The sequence below is a fragment of the Stegostoma tigrinum genome, chromosome 5 (genome assembly GCF_030684315.1).
Source record: "Stegostoma tigrinum isolate sSteTig4 chromosome 5, sSteTig4.hap1, whole genome shotgun sequence".
NCBI lineage: Eukaryota > Metazoa > Chordata > Chondrichthyes > Orectolobiformes > Stegostomatidae > Stegostoma > Stegostoma tigrinum.
Window position 1 is genome coordinate 122,463,814 of NC_081358.1, and position 26,979 is coordinate 122,490,792.

General features: G+C 44.7%; 1 protein-coding gene across 2 annotated transcripts in view; it reads left to right on the forward strand.

Annotated features, from left to right (window-relative positions):
- Positions 1-21,505, forward strand: part of LOC125451874 (NIPA-like protein 2) — an 82,148-nt gene extending 60,643 nt beyond the window's left edge. Inside the window, exons 8-11 of one of the 2 annotated variants that reach the window (XM_048529566.2) lie at positions 3,670-3,758; positions 10,226-10,289; positions 10,840-10,934; positions 18,991-21,505. In XM_048529566.2, coding sequence (XP_048385523.1) covers positions 3,670-3,758; positions 10,226-10,289; positions 10,840-10,934; positions 18,991-19,097 — 355 coding nt within the window. In that variant the 3' untranslated portion in view covers positions 19,098-21,505. The remainder of the gene's footprint in view (positions 1-3,669; positions 3,759-10,225; positions 10,290-10,839; positions 10,935-18,990) is intronic. The other variant, XM_059646378.1, reaches the window with a different exon arrangement.
- Positions 21,506-26,979: the final 5,474 nt, after the last annotated feature.

Below are 26,979 nucleotides of genomic sequence, written 5' to 3' on the forward strand. Positions count from 1 at the left end.
ACAGTCTATCCAACACCATTTCCTGCCTAATATAAATACCCTTCAGTTCGTCCATTAACCTCGGTCCTTCAGCCACTATTACATCTGGGAGATTGCTTGTGTCTTCCCTAGTGAAGACAGATCCAAAGTACCTATTCTACTCTTCTGCCATTTCCTTGTTCCACATAATAAATTCACCCATTTCTGACTTCAAGGGCCCAATTTTAGTCTTAACCATTTTTTTTCTTTTCACATACCTAAAAAAGCTTTTACTATCCTCCTTTATATTTTTGGCCAGTTTTCCTTCACAGCTCATTTTTTCTCTGTGTATTGCCTTTTTAGTTATCCGCTGTTGCTCTTTAAAAGCTTCCCAGTCCTCCGGCTTCCCACTCATCTTTGCTATGTTATACTTCTCTTTTATTTTTATACAGTCCTTAACTTCCCTCGTCAGCCACGGCTGCCCCTGCCTCCCCTTGGGATCTTTCTTCCTCATTGGAATGAGCTGATCCTGCACCTTCTGCATTATATCCAGAAATACCTGCCATTGTTGTTCCGCTGCCATCCCTGCTGGGTATTGTACCACTGAACTTTGGCCAGCTCTTCCCTCATAGCTCCATAGTTCCCTTTATTCAACTGCAATACTGACACTTCCGATTCTCCCTTCTCCCTCTCAAACTGCAGATTAAAACTTATCATATTATGGTCACTACCTCCTATTGGCTCCTTTACTTTGAGGTCCCTGATCAAATCTGGTTCATTGCACAACACCTGATCCAGAATTGCCTCCTCCCTGGTAGGGTCCAGTACAAGCTGTTCTAAGAATCCATCTCGGAGGCACTTTACAAACTCCCTTTCTTGGGGTCCAGTACCATCCTGATTCTAGTCGACCCGCATGTTGAAATCTCCCATAACAACTGTAGTGATATCTTTGTGACAGGCCAATTTCAACTCTTGATTCAACTTACACCCTACATCCTGACCACCATTTGGGGGCCTGTAGATAACTCCCATTAGGGTCTTTCTACCCTTAGAATTTCTCAGCTCTATCCATACTGACTCTACATCTCCTGCTTCTATGTCTCCCCTCGCAAGGGAATATCATTCCTCGCCAACAGGGCCACCCCACCCCCTCTGCCTGTCAGTCTGTCTTTTCAATAGCACGTATAGCCTTGAATATTCATTTCCCAGGCCCTGTACACTTGAAGCCACGTCTCAGTTATCCCCACAACATCATACTTGCCAACTTCCAACTGAGCCTCAAGCTCATCTACCTTATTTCTTATGCTTCGTGCATTCATATATAATATTTTTAATTTGCTTCTCCCTTCACCCTTCCTATCAATCCCTCTTTCACTTGGCCAGACTGTACGATCCCTTCTTGAGTTTGTGCTCTGTTGATTCTGTTGTCCTTCTTAACTTCTCTTATTCTCAATTTCCCTTTAACTTGATTCTTAAATTTCCAGTTTGGCCCCTGCCCCCCATTACTTCGTTTAAACACACCTGTGTTGCAGTGGCCAACCTGCCTGCCAGAATGCTGGTCCCCCACCTATTAAGATGAAAACCGTCCCTCCTGTACAATTTATTCTTACCCCAAAACATACCCCAGTGATCCAAGAATTTAAATCCTTGCTTCCGGCACCAGCCACATGTTCAAATCCATTATCTCTCTGTTCCTGCCCTCTCCAGCCCGAGGAACTGGAAGAAAACCACCCTGAATGTCCTGCTTTTCAGCCTTCTTCCGAGTTCTCTGAAGTCCTGCTGTAGAATGCCCCTCCTTTCCTTCCCGACATCATTAGTGCCGACACGCACCACCACCTCTGACTCTTCACCTTCACCCTCGAGGATTCTCTGCACTCTGTCAGTGACGTCCTGGATCCTGGCACCAGGAAGGCAACACACCATCCTCAAATCTCGCCTGTTGCCGCAGAAACCCCTGTCAGTCCCTCTCACAATGGAGTCCCCTATTGCCACAGCTCTCCGTGATGTCTGACTTCTCGGCTCTACCTCGACACCAATTTTTGACTCGCAGACCTGTCCACCTCTCAGACTGGCAGTGTCGTCTGTCTCACCAGTTTCCAAGACAGTCAGCCTGGTGACAATAGGTGCTTAAGGAAGCTTCAAAAAACAAGCTCAACATTAGGTCTGAAATTTGAGGCCCATTCAGAAGTCTAATAACAACGGTTGTACTAAAACTATAACGAACCTTAGTTAGAGCACAATTGGGTGACTGTTTGCTGCTCTGTATCCCAGGATATATAGCAACAGGAGAGGACACAGAGAAAATTTACAAGAGTTAAATAGAAATGCAAGAGTGCATGCATCAAGTTGGGTCTCTTATGCTCTGAAGAGTACCTTATGAGGGTGACCCAAAGGAGGGAGAAAGCTTCCTCTTTCAGGAAGGATGTCACAGAATTGTTACAGTGCAGGAGGCCATTCGGTCCATTGTGTCTGCACTGTCTTTTCAAATGAGCATAACTAAAGACCATCAATATAAGAGAGTCGTCTGAAAAGTCCATTTGGGAATCCAGACACTGTCGGGAATGTGAAACTTGCTACTACAGGGAGTGGCGCAAGTGAAGAGCATAGATACATTTATGGGTGAACTAGACTGAAGAAGAGAATGGACTTTTGGAATGATGGACATAGATAAGGATAGATAGAAATGTGAAACAGAAACACTAACATGGACTGTTTGGGCTGAATGGTCCCTTTCTGTGCTGTATGTCCGGTGAATACAATGCCCTGCATGTTTGCCTGAACTGACCTCACTGAGTTTCCATAGATGAGTGATGGATTTGAAGCGTAAATTCTGTTTCTGTCCCCACAGATGCTGCCAGACCAATTTCTCCATCGATTTCTGTTTTTGTTTCTGATCTCCAGCATCTGCAGTATTTTGTTATTGTTTCATTCATTTTCTAATTGTTTCCCTTAATGTTCCTGTCATGGCAGATGTATAAAATGGATATAATTACAGACATACTGTTAGATATAGCTGTTAATGCTAAAGGGATCGAAGAGAATGGGAAGACAGTGGGAACAGGGGACTCAGTTGGATGATCTGCCATGATCATATTGAATGACAGAACAGGCTCAAAGGGCTGAATGGACTTCTCCTGCCCATATTGTTTTTATGTTTCTCTCAACTATGTGGGACTGTGCCACTACACTACCACCCTCTGATGTGGCAAGCAATGTGATTAAAGCACCCCCATTACCTCCCTCTTTCCCCTACCATCCTCCATTTGCTGATCCAAAAATTGCTGATCCATCAAAACCTGTATTTTCAAATGCAGAAACTCCTCTTGTACAAGATTGAACAGTTTGACCAGGAAAATCCAGTTTGCTGCTCCAGTGTAGTACTGGGGTGTGCCGCACTGCCATAGTTGATGAGTATCTGGGGCTCAACCTGGTGTCCAAGCTAGTATATCTCTCATGCTATCTCTGTTTACAAGTTTAAAAGTGATCAGGATATTATCTCCATTGGAATGTGGAGTGTAAAATGGCTGTCGTATTTTCGACATAACCACAAAGTGACTACCTTTCGAAAGTATTGAGGGCTGTTGTGGAAATTAAGAACTGCCTGTCTTCCTGTGTTTTGGAAATCTTAAATGAAATGTTGCATAGAAAGATCTTTTGTATTATGTGAGCTGAATTTGGAGTTGCAAACAATGAAAGTGATTTTTATTTCAGATTCTTGAACCAAGCAATGCGACTCTATAATGCGACAGAAGTGGTGCCAATCAACTTTGTTTTCTTCACAGCTAGTGCCATCATAGCAGGTATGATTAAATACCTCTCCTAATTATTGCTGGAGAATCGAATAACTGTCCAGGGTAGTGAATAAGGACATGGTGCAATTATTGGAGCGTTCTCTCAGAATTTCCTTTGTTCACTTTTATTATGCGATGGAATCGACACTTTGTTCAAACACCCATTTGTGCAGAAAAAGACATGAGGCATGTGCTTCTTTGGAACTATTCATTGTGTCATGCATTGTGTACATTGTTGTAGCACAATCTTTTACAGATATTGTTGTGAGATGTTGCAGGCCGCGTCTGAGAGACTGCAGTATTGTAGCAACAGGAAAAGAGCATTCGGTCTCTCAAGCCCCTATTTCATTATTTTACATTATATTATGGATAATCTGTATCTGAACTCTATTCACTCTCTGCGGTTTTGAATGCTTTAATACTCTTGCCTATTAAAAAAATCTGTCAACCTCAGCTGGTACATTCATAATTGACACTCTCCCCAAAAGAAATGCTTCATCAGCCTCTTAAGGCAGGGAGGCTTCTTAATGGGTGGTACGGTGGCACAGTGGTTAGCACTGCTACTTCACAGTATAGGGGACATCAGTTCGATTCCAATCTTTGGTGACTATACGGAGTTTGCTCATTGTCCATATGTATAGACTGTGGGAGGAGCTAGAGGAAACCCACGCAAAGATGTGCTGGTTAAGGTGGATTGGCCATGCTAAATTGCCCATAGATGCAGGGATGTGCAGACTAGGTAACTTAGCCATGGTAAATGCAGGATTACAGAGATAGGGTCTGGCTGGGATGCACTTCAGAGGGTTGCTGCAGACTTGATGGGCCAAGTGGCCTCCATCTGCATTCTAGGGATTCTATGATCCTGTGAGCTCTAGATTTCCACTTGCCTGAGAATGAAGTGCTTCCTGATATCAGCCTCTGCTCCTGTCTCATATTTAAGGCCGTACCCCTGCTTCTGGACTCCTACCTCCTTGACAGGACATTAGTCATAAACACAGTGTATTGTCTGACAGTGACTGCAACCAAAGTGAACATTTCTGAGCCTGTAACTTGCTATTGTACTTAGTTGACAGGAGTTTTTTTTATGTTTTATTACAGAAATTTATTTCCAGTTCATTCTAGGTTTTCAGCAAATGTTATGTCTGTTAACATCACTGGGAAAAATATTTCATTTCTTTGAGTTCTCAGCCAGTGATTCTCTTGAACAGAATGCTGCTATTTAGATGACATTACAATAGAAGCATAGATTAATTATAGCGTGGAAGACTATTCAACCCATTGCTTCAGTGCTGGCCCTCCTAAGGAGAAATTCACATATTACCCCTCCCTGCTCTCTCCTCTCATACCTGAACACTCCTCATCTTCAGATGTGCAGAAAGTGAAGAAAATCTGCTGTGCAGGAGGAGGCCACTCTGCCCATCATCATTGCGCTGGCCAAAACAATAGAGATTATCGATTTGGCTGATAGCAACACTAAATAGCAACAGAGAAGCATTAACCAGGTAAATAATTGTGTTTATTATGAGACTGTGCTTCTCTGGTTAAATTACAGCTTTGGGATCATGCCAGGGTATTTGCAAGACAAACTGTGGACTTAGCATGCTTTGTTATTCAGAGTTAGCCTGATCTTAATATCAAGTGTCTATTGGACCTCTGTCAGCCAATATGTTACTCATGCACAATGAATGATTAATAGTTGCAGCAAGGAGTGATGGTTTTATCAAGAAACTGCCATGCATTTAAGGATCAGCGATTTCTAATATCAGCTTAAATAACAAACCGAAAAGCTCATCATTCAATGGTGCATAGCACATGAGACCCGTTAGAGTTATGGATTTAGCAGAAATAAAATGAAGGATGATTTGAACTTGTGCAAGGATCAAGTAAATCATGTAAAGGAGAAAGATAAGATTGTATAATTTTAAATTATGAAGGATTCGCTCTGAGTAGAGCAGTGAAGATTAAGGGGAGATATTGTTTCACGCTATTCAAAATCCTAGAGGAATTTTAATCAAGGACACAGATTTAGGATATTTGAAAAAAGAACCAAAGAAAGATGAGGAGAATTATATGTTGCTGTGAGCTAGAGTGTGCTGCCTGAAAGCAAAATCAGTGTGAAACATTGATAAAAGTGTGTAGGCTCAGCACATGTAACAGTGGCAAGGCCACAGGTAAAGAACAAGATGAATTGAAATAATCTTCCAGAGATCTATCACAAGCCTAAAGATTGTGAATAACACTGTATTCAGTTTGTGAGACAATGTGATGACTGTGCCCCACAGGGAACCTGTGGCCGAATGAGTTTGGTTTGATTTGATTTATTATTTTCACGTGCACCTAAGTACAGTGAAAAGTTCTGTTTTGCGTGCAGTACAGACAGATCATTCCAGACAAAGTTCATAGGATGATAGAACAGGGTGAGGAATACAATATTACAGCTGTGAGGTCAGCACTAAATTTAAGATTTGAGAGGTCCATTCAGAATAACAGCGGGGAAGAAGCTGTTCTTGAATCTGTTGGTGCGTGTGTTTGAAGTTTTTGTATCTTCTGCCTGATGGAAGAGGTTGGAAGAGATTCTAACCAGGGTGGTAGGGGTCTTTGATGATGTTGGCTACCTTTCTGAGGCAGCAGGAAGTATGGATGGTGTTAGTGGATGGAAGATCGGTCTGGGCTGAGTTCACAACTATTTATAGTTTCTTATAGTCCTAGGCAGAGCAGTTGCCATACCAAGCCATGATGCACCTAGATAGAATACGTTCTATAGTGTATCTGTGAACGCTGGTGGGAGATCTCATGGTCATGCCAAATTTCTCACACAAGGTGATTAAATGAGACTATAAAGCTGGGATCTTATCCTGAAACTCACTGTCTAGAAGTAAAACCTAGACAATTGTTTAATAATCTTATGGTTTGGCAACCAACACCTGGGAAGCATGTACTAATTTGCTGGAACTATTTGTAGTACAATTATAAATAGCTACTTGGTAACACAGAGTTTGCGAAATGCTGAAAAAAGCCACAATTGTTGAGAATTGTTGTCCCATCAGGACAATTTGCAAGAATACTAATTCAAGAAGAATGCCACCATTTACACTGCATGAGAAGAGAATGTTGATTTGTTGACTAATGGACTCTCATTGGTAGAGGTTTTGCTATGGAGAGTGCACCAGCTAATAATGATTGACAGTTAATAGCCAGGCTTGTTTAAATTTTCAACCAAGCAAGTTAGCTCTGATTGGTCAGGGCATTGCTCTGAGAAGTGAACCAGCAAGTGTCTATTGCTTATTTTGTTAAGTAGACGCAGTCACAGTGCATTAACATGGCCTTTCTGTCAGCTAAGACCAGGATCCTGTGTACTTTCAGTACGGGCAAGTACACCGTCCTGTGAGCCTGACTGACAATCCTAAATCGACTGTCAGCATAATTTCTTGCACATTTAGGATTATCCAGGGACGTCCTATTTAATACAGTCTGCCAGAGAAATATATCAACAAATGCAAGATATCGTTTCAACAAAATATCTTATTTTCTGCAATACTCAGATGCAAATATTTTCTTAATGTGCCTTTCATATCGATGCATAGACAAATTGAATATGAGATACTGCCACAAACCACATTATTCATAATATACTGGAATCAGTGCTTCAGGACACCAGGGACCATTCAGTCCATCATGCCCCTGCTGTTATTTTTAAATAGGGATTTTCAAATGAACTGTTCTGTTAATCCTGTCACTCAGTGTTTTACCAATTCTGTTTCAAATGTTACTGTTGAAATTTTTAGACAGAGTACTCCAGATCACCACAACTTGCCTCTGTTTTTTTTTGCAAGTTGTTTTCAGTCAATCTTTCTACTTACTGCACCTGCATTTTTTCGAAAAACAGCATTCAGTCATGAAGTGTGGCTGCGCCAGCATTTTTTGCTCCAACCATATAACTGCGCTGGAGAAATTGATGAGCTGCCTCCTTGAACCTCAGCAATCCTTGGGCTGTTGGGGCATTGACAGAGCTGTTAAGGAGGGAGTTCCAGATTTTAACGCAGTGACACTGAAGGAACAATGATGTATGAAACAGCCTCCTCAATGTGTGCCTCCACCTTCAGAGACTTCCTTTATTCATTCATGGGATGTGGGCATCACACCAGCATTTATTGCCCATCGGGCAGTAATGAGTCAACCCCTTTGCTGTGGGTCTGGAGTCTCATGCAGGCCAGACCAGGTAAGGATGGCAGTTTCCTTCCCTCAAGGACATTAGTGAACCAGATGGGTTTTTACGACAAACAGCAATGGTTTTATGGTCATCATTAGATTCTTAATTCCACATGTTTTTATTGAATTTAAAATCCACCATCTGCCGTGGCGGGATTCGAACCCAGATCCCCAGGATATTAGATAATAAAATGTGAGGCTAGATGAACACAGCAGGCCCAGCAGCATCTCAGGAGCACAAAAGCTGACATTTCGGGCCTAGACCCTTCATCAGAGAGGGCGTTGGGGTGAGGGTTCTGGAATAAATAGGGAGAGAGGGGGAAGCGGACCGAAGATGGAGAGAAAAGAAGATAGGTGGAGAGGAGAGTATAGGTGGGGAGGTAGGGAGGGGATAGGTCAGTCCAGGGAAGACGGACAGGTCAAGGAGGTGGGATGAGGTTAGTAGGTAGGAGATGGCGGTGCGGCTTGGGGTGGGAGGAGGGGATGGGTGAGAGGAAGAACAAGTTAGGGAGGCAGAGACAGGTTGGACTGGTTTTGGGATGCATTGGGTGGAGGGGAAGAGCTGGGCTGGTTGTGTGGTGCAGTGGGGGGAGGGGACGAACTGGGCTGGTTTTGGGATGCGGTGGGGGAAGGGTAGATTTTGAAGCTGGTGAAGTCCACATTGATGCCATTGGGCTGCAGGGTTCCCAAGCGGAATATGAGTTGCTGCTCCTGCAACCTTCGGGTGGCATCATTGTGGCACTGCAGGAGGCCCATGATGGGCATGTCATCTAAAGAATGGGAGGGGGAGTGGAAATGGTTTGCGACTGGGAGGTGCAGTTGTTTATTGCGAACTGTGCGGAGGTGTTCTGCAAAGCGGTCCCCAAGTCTCCGCTTGGTTTCCCCAATGTAGAGGAAGCCACACCGGGTACAATGGATGCAGCGTACCACATTGGCAGATGTGCAGGTGAACCTCTGCTTAATATGGAAAGTCATCTTGGGGCCTGGGATAGGGGTGAGGGAGGAGGTGTGGGGGCAAATGTAGCATTTCCTGCGGTTGCAGGGGAAGGTGCCGGGTGTGGTGGGGTTGGAGGGCATTGTGGAGCGAACAAGGGAGTCACGGAGAGAGTGGTCTCTCCGGAAAGCAGACAAGGGTGGGGATGGAAAAATGTCTTGGGTGGTGGGGTCGGATTGTAGATGGCAGAAGTGTCGGAGGATGATGCGTTGTATCCGGAGGTTGGTGGGGTGGTGTGTGAGAATGAGGGGGATTCTCTTTGGGCGGTTGAGGCAGGGGCGGGGTGTGAGGGATGTGTTGCGGGAAATGCGGGAGGCGTGGTCAAGGGGGTTCTCGACCACTGTGGGGGGAAAGTTGCAGTCCTTGAAGAACTTGGACATCTGGGATGTGTGGGAGTGGAATGCCTCATCGTGGGAGCAGATGCGGCGGAGGTGGAGGAATTGGGAATAGGTGATGGAATTTTTGCAGGAGGGTGGGTGGGAGGAGGTGTATTCTAGGTAGCTGTGGGAGTCGGTGGGCTTGAAATGGACATCAGTTACAAGCTGGTTGCCTGAGGTGGAGACAGAGGTCCAGGAAGGTGAGGGATGTGCTGGAGATGGCCCAGGTGAACTTGAGGTTGGGGTGGACGGTGTTGGTGAAGTGGATGAACTGTTCAAGCTCCTCTGGGGAGCAAGAGGTGGCGCCAATACAGTCATCAATGTAACGGAGGAAGAGATGGGGTTTGGGGCCTGTGTAGGTGCAGAAGATGGACTGTTCCACGTAACCTACAAAGAGGCAGGCATAGCTGGGGCCCATGCGGGTGCCCATGGCCACCCCCTTTGTCTGTAGGAAGTGGGAGGAATCGAAAGAGAAGTTGTTGAGGGTGAGGACGAGTGTCTGTAGGAAGTGGGACCCTCATCCGCCTCGCCGAATCAAGCCTCCCCAGGATATTACCTGGATCTCTGGATTAACAGTCCAGCGATAACACCACAAGGCCATTGCCTCCTCTAAATTTGTGTTTGTACATCCCAAATCCCTTAGGTTCCGGATGAAATTGTACATTCTGCTTCTTTTCATTCTTCATTCAAAGGTATTGTCTTCGTCACCATTTATAATACTCTGTCTTTAACAAGTGGAGTGATGGTTGGATATTGCAATCTGCTACAGTCCGAACATATGTTTATGTGAAACTATTTACAATTGGAGGCCACCTGAGAATGTACAGTAAGATTTTTTTTTAATTACTGTGAATAGCGTATACAGCATCTAATTATGACTTTCTTTTGCACTGCAGGAGTGATATTTTATCAGGAGTTCCGTGGTGCTGCCTTGCTTAATATATTTATGTTCTTATTTGGGTAAGTGATGAGAGTAGCAAATGGTAAGCAAAGTTCCCCACACCCACATTTTACTTCCCTGCGTGGGTTTTGTGTCTTCGTCCCACAACTTGTTATTCATAGATTCCCTACAGTGTGGAAACAGGCCCTTCGGCCCAACAAATCTACATCGACTTTCAGAGCATCCCACCCAGACCCATCCCTCTATAACCCACACATTTCCTCAACACAATGGGCAATTTTCCATGGCCAATCATCCTAGCCTGCACACCTTTCGGACTGTGGGAGGAAAGCCACACAGACAGTTGTCCAAAGGTGGAATCGAACCTGGGTCCCTGGAGCTGTGAGGCAGCAGTGCTAACCACTGAGCCACCGTGCAAGTCTGAGTGGGTGTTCTTACCAAGTTGATTTTCTAGGCAGGAGGTCATAAGAAGTGATTTCATGCGTGAACAGTCCTTCTAAGTTTGGATTGTTTTGCACACATTGAACAGTGTAAAGGGGCAATGTGAGGATGTCGGACAGTTGGAGTGCGTGTTTTGTCTTCAGTGATGTCTTGTTTCAATATTCCTAGGTGCATGCTGTCATTCCTTGGAGTTTTCCTGATAGCCAAAAACAGAGAAAAGCAGACATCCGAAGTCCCGTATATTGACATGGGCCCTGTTCCAAGTATGAATTTTTTCTGTGGTTATTATATTTGTCAGTCCTAGTCATTTTACAAAACATGGGTGAAAAAAAAGTCAAAAAAAAATACTAGCAGTGATTAAGTACAACACAACCTATAGGACTTGGAAATATGGCAAAAAATCAAAGTAAACTACATTTTAGCAGTTTTTATTTAGTTTGGAGAGCTGGTGAAATTCAGAGTGATTAAGTTGACTACAATTGCAGGCAGTTCCTGACTATGACAAGGCAAAAACACTGATCCCACAGCAAGGTGCCACCATTAGTTATACATCATCATACACACATGGCTGATGATGCCTAAAGGATCCTTCATCGCTGTTTCTCCTTATGCTTCCATGGAATGTGGGCATCATCTGGCATTTATTGCCCATCCCTAATTGCACTGTAGAAGGAAGTCTTCTGGAGTTTTGACAAACCCTTTTGGAACCGTTCTGGTAAATCTCCTCCACACTTTCTCGATGACCCTTGTATCCTTCCTCAAGTCTGCTGACCCGACCTGGACTCAGTACTCTCACTGGGGCCTCACTAGCAATTTACAATAGCTCAGCAAAATGTCCTTGCTTTGATATTGAATACCTCCTCTGTGAAGCCCCAGATCCCAGAGCTTTCCTTTTTGAGCCGCTGCAGTCTAAGTGCTGTAGGTTGACCCACAATGCCCTTAGGGAGGGAATTCCAGGGTTTTGACTCAACGACAGTGAAGGAACAATAATACATTTCCAAGTCAAGATGGTGAGTGGTTTGGGGGGGAACTTGCAGGGCGTGGTGTTCCCATGTATCTGCTGCCCTTGTCCTTCGAGAGGGAAGTGTTTGTGGGTTTGGAAGGTGCTGTCTAACAAGCCCTGCTGAATTTTTGCAGTGCATGTGGTACACACTGCTGCAGAGTGAAGGGGGTAGATTTTTGAGACTGTAGTGCCACTCCAGTGGGTTGCTTTGAGCTCAATGGTGGCAAGCTGTTTGGGTGTTGCTGGAGCTGCACCCTTCCAGGCAAGTCGGGAGTATTCCATCACACTCCTGACTTCTGCCTTGTAGATGGTGGACAGGCCTGGGGAGTTAGGGGTATTTCAGAAGGTAGTTACCAATGAACCACAGTGCTGTGGTTCTGGAGCCACATGGGCCAGAGCGAATAAGAACAGATTACCTTTCTTGGAGGCCAATAGTTAACCACATTTTTTTAACAACAATCGATGGTCATTTCATGGCATCTAATAATTTGCGTGAAAATGTTCACACTAGGATGAAAAACCAATCTGATTGTCACAAGTCCATTGAGACTGATTATTTTAAACATGAGATTTGCACTCCCACTGATCAGTTAAAACGAAATACCCAAGATGGATATATTTTAAGACTTCTACTGTAAACTATAAGTAAATTAACGAAACATTATATGTAACGAATACTTTAAACTAGAGGAACAATAACCTTCATTAGGACAACTGATAGCCAGTGCTACATGCTTATATCCAACATGATTACAGTCTTTTTAGGTAACAGTCTACAGTCATTCAAAACTGCCACTGGGATAATGCCTCCTTGTCTTGCTGAATGATAACATTTTGTGAAGGTCCACTCCCTCAACCTCCTGAGAGTTCTCACACTAACTCTCAGCAATAAGGCCCGATAACGGGAACAGCTTCATTTCAATCGGTCACCATCTTGTCACCTGGACCAAATCTTCCCTCGATCTCCTTCGATTGAAGGAAAAACACCCCAGCTTCTCCAGTCCAATCTTGTGGAGTTTTAAAAAAAGCCTCTTGGAACCATTCTGGTAAATCTCCTCCGCACTCTCTCGATGACCCTCGTATCCTTCCTCAAGATCTGGACTCAGTACTCCCACTGGGGCCTCACTGGCAATTTACAATAGTTCAGCAAAATGCCCCTGATTTGATATTGAGTACCTCTCTTGTGAAGCCCCAGATTCCAGAGCTTCCAGAGCTCTCTGTCAATGCATCCCACTATGTTCAAAGATCCAATACAATACAGAAAATCTGTATCCTCCCTCACATGCCCAGTCTCCTGATCAGACAAGCCTAGGAGATATTTTTTACTAGGAGCCTGCAGTTCAAGCCCATAAAATAGAGATTTTGGAAGCAAACTGAGGAAAAGCATTGCTGTTCCCAAAGGTTGGACATTCCCTTATAGCACTTACCTCACCACAGATGCATTAACCTGTTCTATTTTCTTGTACAAAGAAAGTAATTGATGCCCTGTAGTGTAGGGACATCTGGTCCCCTGTAGGATTGAGCTAAATGGTTCAGTAAATGTTTCATTGGGTTTCTATGAGTACACAGAGCTTTAGATAGTTCCCTTGTTCTGGTACAGGTCCTTGTTTACTACTGTTAAACTATGGGAACTGAAAGGAATTTTATCCCTGTAATGTCCACTTTATGCAACTACTCACTGCAGGCAGACTGTACCAGTGGCACATTGTGTACCATCTACAAGGTGCACTGCAACAATTCACCAAAGCTCCATAGACAGCACCTTCCAAACTCACAATAACTTCCATCCAGAAGGACAATGGGCATTCGATACATGGGATCACTACACTCTGCAAGGTCGCCACCAAGCCACTGACCATCCGGACTTGGAAAATACATTTAAAAACCGAGAGAACTGCAGATGCTGTAAATCAGAAACACAAACAGAAGTTGCTGGAAAAGCTCAACAGGCCTGGAAGCACCTGTGGAGAGAAATCAGAGTTAATGTTTGGGTTGGAGTGACCCTTTCTCAGAATTGGAAAATTTATTGCCATTCCTTCAGCGTCGCTGAATCAAAATTCTGAAACTCCCTCCCAAAGGGCATTGTGGGCCTACCTTCAGTACATGGTCTTCAAGAAGGCAGCTCACCACCATCTCCTCAAGGGCAGTTGTCAGCAATGCTCACATTCCATGAATGAATAACAAAGAATACTTAGTGCAAGCCCAGTTTCTCTGCTTAACTGTGACCAGCATGTTCTATTTCATTCATTGTCATTTTCCTGCAATCTGTTAGAAACGAGGTCAAGTCTCTGGGAGATTTTTGCAAGAATTCAGTGGCTTCTGATGACTGATAAGGTTTGTTGGAGAAATGATACATCATGACTCACACCAGAACTTGAATTCAGATTGAACATGTCATTAACAAAATGTGGGAGCAAATTACTGCAGATGTACTGAAAGCAACATTCTGGAGATCACAGCAGGTCAGACAGTATCCATGGAGAGAGAGCAAGTTAACGTTTCAAGTCTAGATGACTCTTCTTCAGATCTGACATGAGTTGATGCCAACTCTCAGACGCTTCTTCCTTCTGCTCCCAGGCCATTACCCCACATCAGAACATTAAGCCATTGTTGCCAGGTCTGTCACCAACCTCCTGCACCCCCCTCCCCGCTACTGCCTCCTACCTTATAGTCTCCCAACCCTGGACAGCCCGCTTCTACCTCTTTCCCAAAATCCACAAACCAGGCTCCCCTAGTATGCACCCTTGTATCAGTCTGTTCCTGCCCCACAGAGCTCATATCAACCTACCTTGACTTCTCTCCTCTTGTCCAGACCCTGCCCACCTATATCCATGATTCCTTTCATGCCCTCCAGCATATTGATAATTTCCAGTTCACTGCCCCAGACTGCCTCCTGTTGACCATGGCTGTCCAATCCCTCTATATCTCCACTCCCCATGAGGATAGTCTGAGAGCTCTCAGCTTCATACCAGGGGCCTGAGCTAACCCCATCCACTACCCTGTCCTCCGCCTGGCTGAACTTGTGTTCTCACTGAACAATTCATCTCACTTCTCCCAAGTCAAAGGAGTGGCTGTGGGCACCACATGGGTCCCAGTCATGCCTGCGTCTTTAGGGGTATGTGGAACGACCCTGGTTCCAGTCCTACAGTGGCACCCATCCCACAATCCTTTTCTCAGTGCATCAACTGCTTTGGTGCTGCTTCATGCTCCCAGCAGGAGTTTGAAAAATTTGTTTTTGTCTCCAGTTTCCACTCCTCTATAACTTTCACATCATCCATTTCCGACACTTCCCTTCTTTTCCTTGACCTCTCTGTCCCCATTTTGGGGAATAAAATGTCCATTGCCTTCCAGTACAATACCATTGATGCCCACAGCTACCCTCGCAATGAGTTCATCACACCTCACATCCTGCAAGGACTCCACCCCATTCTCCTTGTTCCTTTGCCTATGTTACGTCTATTCAAACGATGCCACCTTCCCAAACGGGGCGGCTTGCTTCTTCCATGCCTGTGGTTTCCCACCCACTGTGGGTTACAGGGACCTCAACTGCATCTGACCTATCACCCATGCTCCCACCCTTGCCCCTTCCCATCTCTCACAACAGCATGATTGGGTTCCCCTGACTCTCACTGCTCATCCCACCAGCCGTCGCATTCTAAAGATCATTCTCCGTCATTTCAGACAACTCCAGCAGAACGCCACCACCAAACAAATCTTCCCCTTACTCTCCTGTCTGTATTTCACAGGGATCTTTCACTCCAAGACATCCTAGTCCATTCAACAACTACCAACACCATTCCCGTTCCCCACGGCACCTTCCCATGTAACCACAGAAGGTGCAACACCTGTCCCTTCACCTCCTCCCTGCTCACCATCCAAGGGATAAATATTCTTTCCAGGTGAAGCAACATTTCCCCTGTACCTCCTCCAATCTTGTGTATGGCTTAGAAGGGGTGGACACTGGGAAGTTGTTTCCATTAGGCGGGGAGACTAGGACCCATGGGCACAGCCTCAAAATTAGAGGGGGTAAATTTAAATGGAAATGAGACGACATTTCTTAAGCCAGAGAGTGGTGGGCTTGTGGAATTCATTGCCATGGAGTGCTGTGGAGGCCCGGACGTTAGATGCCTGCGAGGCAGAGATCGACAAATTCTTGATCTCTGAAGGAATCAAGGGCTACGGGGAGAGTGCAGGGGAGTGGAGTTGAAATGCCCATCAGCCATGATTTAAATGGCAGAGTGGGCTTGATGGGCCTTATGGTCTTATGGTCTTATTGTATTTGCTGCACCCAATGTGGCCTCCTCGATATTGGGGAAACAAAACGCAGACTTGGTGGCTGCTTTACAGAACATTTCTGGTCTGTGTGCAAGCAGGTCCCTGACCTTCCCATATCTGCACCATTTTAACACAGTGTCCTGCTCACACGCCCACCTGCCTGTCCTCAGCGTGTTAATCACAGTGCAAACTGAAAAAAACATCATCTCATCTTCAGCCTAGACAGTTTGCAGCCCTCTGGACTTAATATTGAGTTCAACACCTTTAAACTGTGAACCAACTCCCATTTCTTCCTTTACTTTTATCTTTACTTGTTGCCTTCTCTGTCGTCATGTCCTCTTTTCCCTCCCCGACCCCAGAGGAACTGCCCTGTCTTTCTAGCCTGGTTGTTAGACACACCATTTTTCTGCCAGTCTCACCTTCCAATCACTTAATCTGCACTATCAACATCCTTTCTCTCCCAGCACTCTACCTCCACCACCGCCACGAACCCCTCCCAAACCACCCCCCCCCACTATGGCATAAATGCTGCCCTCTCCACACCTTAGCCCTGATGAAGAGTCATCTAGACTCAAAACGTTAGCTTGCTGTCTCTCCATGGATGCTGTTTGACTTGCCGTGATCTCCAGCGTTCGTTTGTTTCCATGCCACCAACAAGGATAGGTCTGAGACGGTCTCCATTATCTTCACTTTGCCACGACATGATGAAATGGATTTCCTCGTTCCTCACAATCTTCAACAAGCCTTGGACATTGAGAACCCACCCACACCTGCTCCCCCCTGCCCTCCACTGTCCCCTCCCTCAGAGGAGGAAATGTGTCAATAGCCGAAGCCTTCAACATTGAAACTTGGGCACGATGGAGACAAGACAGTGTTACCAAACTGGGAGCTAACTGCATGCACAACTCAGCAGAGAGACTGCCTGACCTCATTATACCTGTACAACAACTGTCATAAGTAAAAAAAAACTGTTCAATTTGAACTTCTGACCTCTCATCCTCTCCAACACACAGATGGTATACTTCACTTCCAATATCATATGCTTCCAGTCACCATAACTCATCTGCCCCTGCATTTTAATTTAGTAAATCTTCTCAACATTTCATGTAATTAATTTTTCAAATAGTTTTGTGGATATGTTGTCATTCCAAACCCATCGTTATCCGTTTGCATATCAGGCCTGGGATGTTTTCCTTGGGAGCAGTCCCACACTCTGACAGTATTCCCTGACTCTCACATTCCAAGCATTTAGCATCAATGAGAATGTACTTGATGACTCAAAAGCGTTATTTGAAAAGTAATTCAATCATTCTCTTGGGTTTCTAAATGTATATTGCACAAGGTAAAGGTAAAGCCCCCGTAGTCCCAGTGGTCCATAGGGCAGTTCTTTCATGAGAGAGATGACCAGTGGTGGTTTAACCTGAGGGTCACCATGCCTCAGGCGAGGCGTTTCCTTCATGGCAGATGGCAGAGAGCCAACCACACAGATAAGCCTGTTAGAAAGACTGTAAAAGCACTTGTATGTTTCTCAAAATGACGGAGAGTAGGAAATGAATCCTGCAACTCTGAGCCCATTGTTACGTTATCACTGGATACAGTGAGTGTGACTTTAACTCCAACAGTTTTGTTCTTTCATGGGATCTAGCCCTTCCTGTCAAGACCAGCATTTATTGCCCATCTGTGACTATTGTTGAACTGATGGGATTATCAGACCATTTCAGAGGACAGTTGGGAGTCACTCAGATTGCTGTGAGAGTTACATGTAAGCCAGACCCGGCAAGGACAGCAGATTTCCATCTCTGAAGGATATTACTGAAACAGATGAGTTTATTTTCTGATTATTGCTAGTGGTTGTCTCAGTTACCAGCACCATGACTTAGGTTCAGATTCCCTTCCAGATGTAGTAGCTGGATGTAATATCCAGCAGCTGCCTCGATGGGATTAGAATATATTCCCAGGGTCTGAGCCTGGGCCTCTGTACTATAGCTATCATGCTCGCAGTCTCCTCCCTTTCCTTCCCCTACACCCAAACCCCTCCACCCCACCACCCCACTTCAAGAAGCAATTAAACACTGAAAAAGCCCCTCTTGTGCCCCCCCATTTATCACCCCATTCTATGTATCATTGTCTGCCACTTCCACCACCTATGAACTGACCCCACAACCAAGGATATATTTCCCTCCCCAGCCCTATCTGCCTTCCTCAGGGTCCGCTCTCTCCGCGACTCCCTTGTCCGCTCCACACTCCCCACCAGCCCCAGCACCTTTCCCTGCAACAGCAGGAAGTGCTACACCTGCCCCTACACCTTCCCCCATCACCCCCATCCAAGGAACCAAAAAAACCTTCCACATCAGACAGATGTTCACCTGCACATCCACTAATGTGGTCTATTGCATCCACTGTTCCCGATGTGGCCTTCTCTACTTCAGTGAAACCAAGCAGAGGCTCGGAGATGACTCTGTAGAGCACCTACACTTGGTTCACGACACCTCGCAAGCCACTTCAACTCCCCCTCCCACTCCCTGGGCGACATGTCCATCCTGGGCCTCCTCCAGTGTCACAATGATGCCACCCGGAAACTGGAGGAGCAGCACCTCATATTCCACCTTGGGAGCCTACAACCCAATGGGCTCAATGTGGACTTTACTAGTTTCAAAATCTCCCCACCCCCAGGCCTCCTCCCATGACCAACCCTCCGTCTCATCCCCGCCTCCTTGACCTGTCCGTCTTCTCTCCCATCAATCCACTCCTCCCACCTCACTGACCAATCCTCACCACTGCCTACCTGCACTCACTTATCACCATCCCACCTACCTTCCCCAGCCCCACTTCCCCCCCACCCATTTATTTCAGAGCTCCCTTCCCCCTCCCCATTTCTAAAGAAGGGTCCTGAACCAAAATGTCAGCTTTCCTGCTCCTCTGATGCTGCCTGGCCTGCTGTGTTCCTCCAGCTCCACACCATGTTATCTCTGGCTGCTGCATCGGCAGTTCCTACTATCTCTGATGTACTTAATTATGTCTTTTTCTCATTTACTTGGCAGAACAAAGGAGCACCGAGAAGATCCAACCAGGGTTGAACAACAATTCTTATGGAACTGTAAATGATGAAGAACAGAACAATGACTCTCTGAGTGAAGATGTAAAATAACCATTAAAACACAGATTGGATTTAATATTCAAAACATTAACTGAACTTTAACATCTCATCGAGTTAGATATTTTTAGCATTTTTCCAGCCTGGCCTGGGATCCCTCATTTGACAATATTGTGTCTGAACTCAGCACTGTTGAGCCAATTGTGGCTCAGTCAGTAAATGCAAGTGTTTACAGTGGAAAATAACACTCCTTTTATCGTTGCTAGTTGTTTTTAAACGTGTGTATCAGATAGCCAGTCTTCCTGACCCTGTTTGATATTGGACCACTAACTTTGAGCTGAAGAGTTTCTTTTCCACTTAGATTTCACGCACACCTCTGGACAAATGGACACGTGTTTATTCCCAGGTTTAAACAAAGAAACAAGACAAAAATTCTTTCCATTGTTTATTTAATCTGTTGTATAAAATGCACTTAAGGAGATCAGCTCAGCTGCTTCATTCAATGGAAATGCAAGAGGAAAATCAATCAGGAAAAAATGTCATCCATGCTGGGGAATGATGTTGATTGTTTTAAATAACAAGAACACACTCTCATACTGTCTTCATGACCTCAGGAAATCATAAAACTTAAAGCGCGGGGACAAGGGGACACGGATTTAAGGTTTTCAGCATGAAAATGGGCAGGGAATGTTCTAAGAAGGAAAGATGTTGTTAAACTTGGACAGGTTCAGGAAAAATTTACAAGGATGCTGCTGGGGTCGGAAGGTTTGAGCTACAGGGAGAGGCTGAATAGGCTGGGGCTATTTTCCCTGGAGGCGTCGGAGGCTGAGGGGTGACCTTACAGAGGTTTCTAAAACCATGAGGGGCATGGATAGGGTGTCTAGCCAAGGCCTTTTCCCCAGGGTAGGGGCGACTATAACGAGAGGGGCATAGGTTTAAGGTGAGAGGGAAAAGATTTAAAAGGGACATAAGGGGCAACTTTTTCACACAGAGGGTGTTGTGTGTATGGAATGAGCTGCCAAGGGAAGTGGTGGAGGCTGGTACAATTACAACATTTAAAAGGCGTCTGGATGGGTATATGAATAGGAAGGGTCTAGAGGGATAGGGCCCAAATGCTGGCAAATGGGACTAGATTAATTCAGGATATCTGGTCAGCATGGACGAGTTGGATCGAAGGGTCTATTTCTGTGCTGCACCTCTCCATGACTCTGAGTGTAATCAGTTGGAAGGTGGTAGAACTGGAGACAGAGATGGTGTTTGTAAAAGGAAATAGGTTGAGCACTTGAAAGAAGTAAATTTGCAGAAGTAGAGTGGCTCTGAATGGATCATTCTACAGAGGCAGAGAGCATAGACTTGATGGGCTACATGGCTCCTGTACCTTAACGGCAGTATGATTCTCTAGAAAGTACTTTACATGACAGCAGTGTTGCACTTCTAACATAGGACAAATTACGGTCAATTTGTACGTAATGTGATACTACTAACAGGATAGTGATCTGTGACTGAATAGGGTTTGATGATGTTGAGAGAGAAATGAATGCTGGCCAGGACACACAGGAGTACCTTGGCTCTTTCTGGCTCTCTAATGGTCTCAGGTCTGAGGATCCCCCAGTAATGCACCACATGTCATGCCTCGATTATAGGCACAAGTCTCTGGAGCAGCATTTCAACCCACAGCATGAAGTACTGTATTATAATATTGCATCATTTATTTTAATATGTAGGAAAGAGTATTTATTTTAGAATTTTTATGTTTAGGTATTTACTTAATATTTTTGTCACATGTTAAATTCCTGCTGTCACTATGATGAGAAAAGATTCCTGTTCTCAAGATATTCTCACCTTCACAAATGCCTTTAAAAAGTTATTAAAAAGAAAACAGAGAATATTTTGTGATGGATCAGAAATTGGTCAATTCCTTTTCCGGCCCTGATGCATATGAGTCGCTGCTTTTCCCTAGTTTCTATTTGTATCTCCCTCTGTCTGTCTCTGTCCCCTTTTCTCTCTCTTTCTCCGTGTCTCCTGGTCCCCTTGTCTCTCTTTCTCTGTCTCCCTCTCTTTGTCTCTCCCTGTTTTGCATGCTCTCTCTCTCTCCATCCCCACCTTCTCTCTTTCTCTCTCAGTTCCTTGGTCCCTGTCTCTCTCTGTCTGTGCCTGTCCGTGTCTCTCCTGTATTACTCTCCTTACCGCTTGATGATTTTCTTGCCGTTCTGCCCAGCTGGCTGTGTCTTGGCTTCAAGCTGGCTGGATAGTTTTGTATAATTGGTTGTGCATTGTGTTTTGATGCTGGAGGTGTAGAATATGCTATCCATATTCCCATTCCCACACTTCACCCTCTGCTTCATTCCACCTGACTGTTCTAATTTCCTCCAGTGTCCCTTCAACGTTCCCACAATCCTCTCTTCTTCCAGCCGTCACTCCCCCCAATCTGATTTTTATAAACAACAATAACAAAAACAAAGTTGCTGGAAAAGCTCAGCAGGTCTGGCAGCATCTGTGAAGGAGAAAACAAAGTGAACGTTTCAGGTCCATGACCCTTCCTCAGAACCTCAGGGTCACCGGACCCGAAACGTTAACTCTGTTTTCTCCTCCACAGATGCTGCCAGACCTGCTGAGCTTTTCCAGCAACTTTGTTTTTGTTCCTGACTCACAGCATCTGCACTTCTTCTGGTTTTTATTTACTAAGTTCAAATTCACCAAGTGTTCCTAAACAGGTCCTTTCAAAGCCAGGACTTCTACAATCTCGAACCTCCAAGCCACTCCAACTGAGAGCTAACAAGTATCTTGTCTAACCTTTTTCTGATGAAGGGTCTAGGCCCGAAACGTCAGCTTTTGTGCTCCTGAGATGCTGCTTGGCCTGCTGTGTTCATCCAGCCTCACATTTTATTATCTTGGAATTCTCCAGCATCGGCAGTTCCCATTATCTCTTGTCTAACCTCCTTGCTTTTGTACTCTATGCCTTTAGAAAGAGTCCATTCAGCCCAACTCGTCCATGTTTACATTCCACATGATCTTCTCTCTCACCTATAAGCATGTCCTTCTATACCTTCATCTGCTTATCTAGCTTAATCTTAAATGCGTCCATACTAAATACTTCAACCATTCACCGTGATATTGAGTTCCAAATTCTCGCCAATCTCTGGGTAAAGAGAGTCATGTTTTCCCTAATGGATTTCTTGGTGACTATCTTATACTGTTACCTCATGTTACACTCTTCCCACAAGAGGAAGCATTCTGTCACTAGCCACCCAATCAAAACCCTCATAATTTTAAAGACCTCTATTAGGTTATCCCTTAGATAAGAGACCCTGTCCTGATATATAGCTTCACATTTCTAGTCATTACTTTGCTAGACTTTCTCTGCTCCCTCTCTAGTCCCTCTATGTAAGGACCAGAACTGTTTGTATTACCCAATGGGCTGATATTACACTGTCACAGTGGGTAATCTGAATCAGGAGATATGCTGTGATTTTTGTGCTTTCTGTGATCACTTTCGTTGATGTCTAAATGTCTGTTTGCATATGATTAACAGGTGTGAAGTGCTTTAAGTCTCTGTTATTGATATATTAATGTTCTGTCTGATTGACACTTTTATAAAGTTGTACAAACAGAAGTTTTGCCAAAAGAAGGCTTGTGAATAATTTTTCTTTCCAAGCAGTTCCATACATATCATTGTAACTACCTGTCTCATAATAGTATCGGCTAGATGAGTGGAAACAGAAGAGCCATGAGTTGGTATAGAGCTAGAAAGGGACCTTGGAGGTGGGTTTGGGGCATGAGTTTGTAAGAGGTGTTTAAAAATGGTTTTGGGGTGTACAGAGTGTGTGAGCTGACATAAAGACTATAAAGGCATTGAGGGGTATGAGTTGGTGCTGAGCTGTGATAAGGAGCACAGGCAGCATGGAAAGGGCATAGGAAAGTGGGTAAGAACTTTTGGACTTTTAGGATAGGGTTATATTTACTGGAGTTGTGAAGAATAAGGGGTTATTTCATAGAAATCTATCAGATTCTAACTGGATTAGACAGGGTAAATGCAGGAAAGATGCTCCCAATGACCGAGGAGTCCAGAAGGAGGAGGTCACAGTCTAAGGATACAGGGTGGGCCATTTAGGACTGAGATGAGGGGAAATGTCTTCACCCAAAGACTGGTGAACCTGGGGAATTCACTGCCACAAAAAGTGGTTGAGGCCAAAACACTGAATGTTTTCAAGAAGGAGTTAGCTGTAGTCCTTGGGGCCAAAAGGATCAAAGGGTTTGGGGGAGAAAGCAGGAACCTGGGAACTGAGTTGGATGATCAGCCATGATCATATTGAATGGAGGAGGAGGCTTGAAGGGCCAAATGGCCGAATCCTATTCCTTTTTTTTAATTGAGAACAGCCTCAAGTAGGTAAATACTGTGCTCATTTTACTATTTTCCTTGGGTTCAGAAAGTGTCCTACTGGAATACTCCTGTTCCTTTATTCTGTGTTTGAACTAACCTTTAAAAAGTTAGGCAAATCTAAAATATAATTCATGAATCTTCAGAGGACCATGACTCACACATCATGGAGAAACTATGCCTGACTCCACAAACATTACAGGGGCTGGGCAGGTAATGAGTCTTCTGATGTTACAGCCAGCCGCACTGAGAGTGCGAGGTGTTATCTACAGCCTCGTGGGCACCAGGAATGGAGGTGAGAAGCGTAGAATAAAGTTCCATCCCTGGAGCTGTTCCAAATCTTGAGGAAATCCAGGCCTGAGAGTAACCTACGCAAATAAAAACCAAAAGAACTGCAGGTGCTGTGAGTCAGGAACAAAAACAGAATTTGCTGGAAAAGCTCAGCAGGTCTGGCAGCATCCGTGGAGGAGAAAACAGAGTTAATGTTTCGGATCTGGTGACCCTTCCTCAGGACTCATGGTTGCTGGGAAAACATCAGTTTATATGCAAAAAATAGGGAGGTGGGTGGGAGTAAATGATAGGATAGAGCCCAAAGAAAGAGAAAGACAGTTGGACAGACAAAGGAGTTGCTAACGATCAGGCTGGGAGGGTGAGTAGTCGTTAATGGGGAAGTAACCTGAGAGTAACCTAACCTGGGTTGGATGCAGTTGAAAACAACAAATTCCAGAGATCACAGCAGGTCAGACGGCATCCGTAGAGAGAAAGCAAGCCAACGTTTCGTGTCTAGATGACTCTTCACTCTGTCCATGGATGCTATCCCACCTACTGTGATCTCCAGCATTTGTTATTACCAACATCTGCAGTAACTTCCTTCTACCCAGCTTGGATTCAGGTTTATTCGAACTTTCAAATTTTACATCTGTCAAAATAAAACCTGGTGTTTGGTTTGTTTTTTTTTTCTCTAGGGCCTTGCTAACCCATGGTGCAATTTTCTGCTTGGTCTTTTAATACTCCTAGCAATACTCTACCCCTCACCAAGACTCTCACCTTCTAACTTAAAATTTTTATTAATCCCGTCACAGGATGTGGATGTTGCTGGGCCTGTATTTATTGCTCGTCCCTAGTTGCCCCTTGAGAAGGTGGCAGTGAGCTGCCTTCTGGAACCACTGCAGTCCACGTGCCCTGGCTAGACCCACAGTGTCCTTAGGGAGGGAGTTCCAGGATTTGACCCAGAAACACTGAAGGAACGGCAATATATTTCCAAGTCCGGGTGGTGACTGGCTTGGAGAGGAAATTGCAGGGGGTGGTATTTGTATGTATCTGCTGCTCTTCTACTCTAGATGCAAATGGTTGTGGGTTTCGAAGGTACTGTTTCAGGATCTTTGGTGAATTTCTGCAGTACATCTTGTAGATCATACGCTATGCTGCTACTGAGTATCGGTGGTGGAGGGAGTGGATATTTGTGGGTATAGTGCCCATCAAGTGGGCTGCTTTGTCCTGGATAGTGTCAAGATTCTTGGGGCTGCACCCATCCAGGCAAGTGGGGAATATTCCATTACAGTCCTGACTTGTGCCTTGGAGATGGTGGACAGGCTTTGGGGAGCCAGGAGGTGAGTTACTCACTTCATGATCCCTAGCTTCTGACCTGTTCTCGTAGCCACATATGTTTATGGTTAGTCTAGTTCAGTTTCTGATCAGTTGTTACCCTCTCAAGGGGGATTCAACAATGATAATGCCACTGAATGTTAGTGGGGTGAATAGTTAGATTTCTCTTGTTGGTGATGTTCAAATCTGGCACTCGTGTGACATGAAAGTTACTTGGCACTGTCAGCCTAAGCCTGGATATTGTCCAGATCTTGTTCTATTCAAACATGGACTGCTTCAGTATCTGAGCAGTTGCAAATGGTGCTGAACATTTGGAATGTGGGGGAGGAGACGGCAGGGGGAGATGATGCCCTAGTGGTATAATTGCTGGACTGTTAATCTAGAGACCCAGATTATGTTCCGGTGGCTCAGGTTCAAATCCTGCCATAGCAAATTGTGGAATTTGAATTCAATAAATATCTGGAATTAAGAATCTAATGATGACCATGAATCCATTGTCAATTGTTGGAAGGATCCAGCTGGTTCACTAATGTCCTTTAGGGAAGGAAACTGCCATCCTTACCTCTTCAGGCCTACATGTGACTCCAGACCCACAGCAATATGGTTAACTCTTAACTGCCCTCTGGTCAATTAGGGATGGACAATAAATGTTGGCCTAATCAGCAATGCCTTCATCTCATGAATGAATTTTTAAAAAATACTGATCAATCGTCAGTGACCATCCCCCGTTCTAACCTTATGATGGAGGGAAGGTCATCGATGAAGCAGCTGAAGATGATTGGCCCAAGGACACTACCCTGAGGAACTCTTGCAGAGACGTCCTGGAGCTGAGATGATCGCCCTTACACAACCATCACTGCCTTCCTTTGTGCTAAGTGACCTTCCTATTATTTTGAGAAAAATGTGCAACCCTACACTTATCTGAGCCAAACATTTTCTTCCCTATTCTGCATATATTAATATCGTTCAGTAATTTGTTGTAGTGTTCCTTTTTTTGACCATGCCTTCTACCTCTCACTGCCCCAACAATTCTGACATTCGTCAATTTCGAATTTGTCCTTTTATTTTTGCAGTTCATATCAATAATGTAAACTGTGAACAGCAGTGGCTCCAACATTGATCATTATCAAATACCACTTCCTACTTTCTGCAATTCTGAATAACTTCATTCCCATTGTTTGCTTTCCATCTTGAAGCCAGCCATGCTGCTATTTGTTCCTGTTCCACAATCTCTCACCTTTGTCTTTCAGGAGTGTCCTATCTAGGGTACCATTGAAACTACAGGCAAATGGCCAACTTTGTCACCTCTCCAAGACAAGACAACTGTTCACCCTCAGTCAAGTTCCTTCCTGTCTCCCCAGGAAAGGCATTCATAGAATTTTGTTTTTGGAAGAAAAAAAGTGATGATTTAGGAAAATTTTGGAGAGTGCTTTGCTGAAACTGGTGGAATGATTGGCCAACAAATTCTCTCGGTTGGAAATATTTATTCGAGTGGAACCTACGTGAGTAATTGGTACTTGAGAAGATGTTTACACATTTACAGCGAAGTGCCCTTAGATACTGAACTCGACACAATGCAAAAATCAGAGGGAAGATCTGAAGCATCTTTATCCTCAGTCATCTGAAATGCATGGCCTGAACCTGAAAGAACTCTTTGCAATGGAAATGCAAAGCATTGAAATAAGACTTTTGTTTCATTACACCCTCTTGCAAAATGCTGTTTCCCTTGGCTGGGAGGGCTGAGAGGCAGGGTTTCGGGGTGAGGAGGAAGCACTTCACTCAGAGGTGATGAATCTTTGCAATTCTCTGCCCCAGAGAGCTCTAGGAACCCAGTAATTGAGTGAGCTCAAGACAAGAAGTTGGCAGATTTCTAGAAACAGATGACTGTGGGCAGCATGAGACCGTGATGTTGTGGTAGATGATCAGCTCTAACTGTCAGACTTAGGCCGGTTA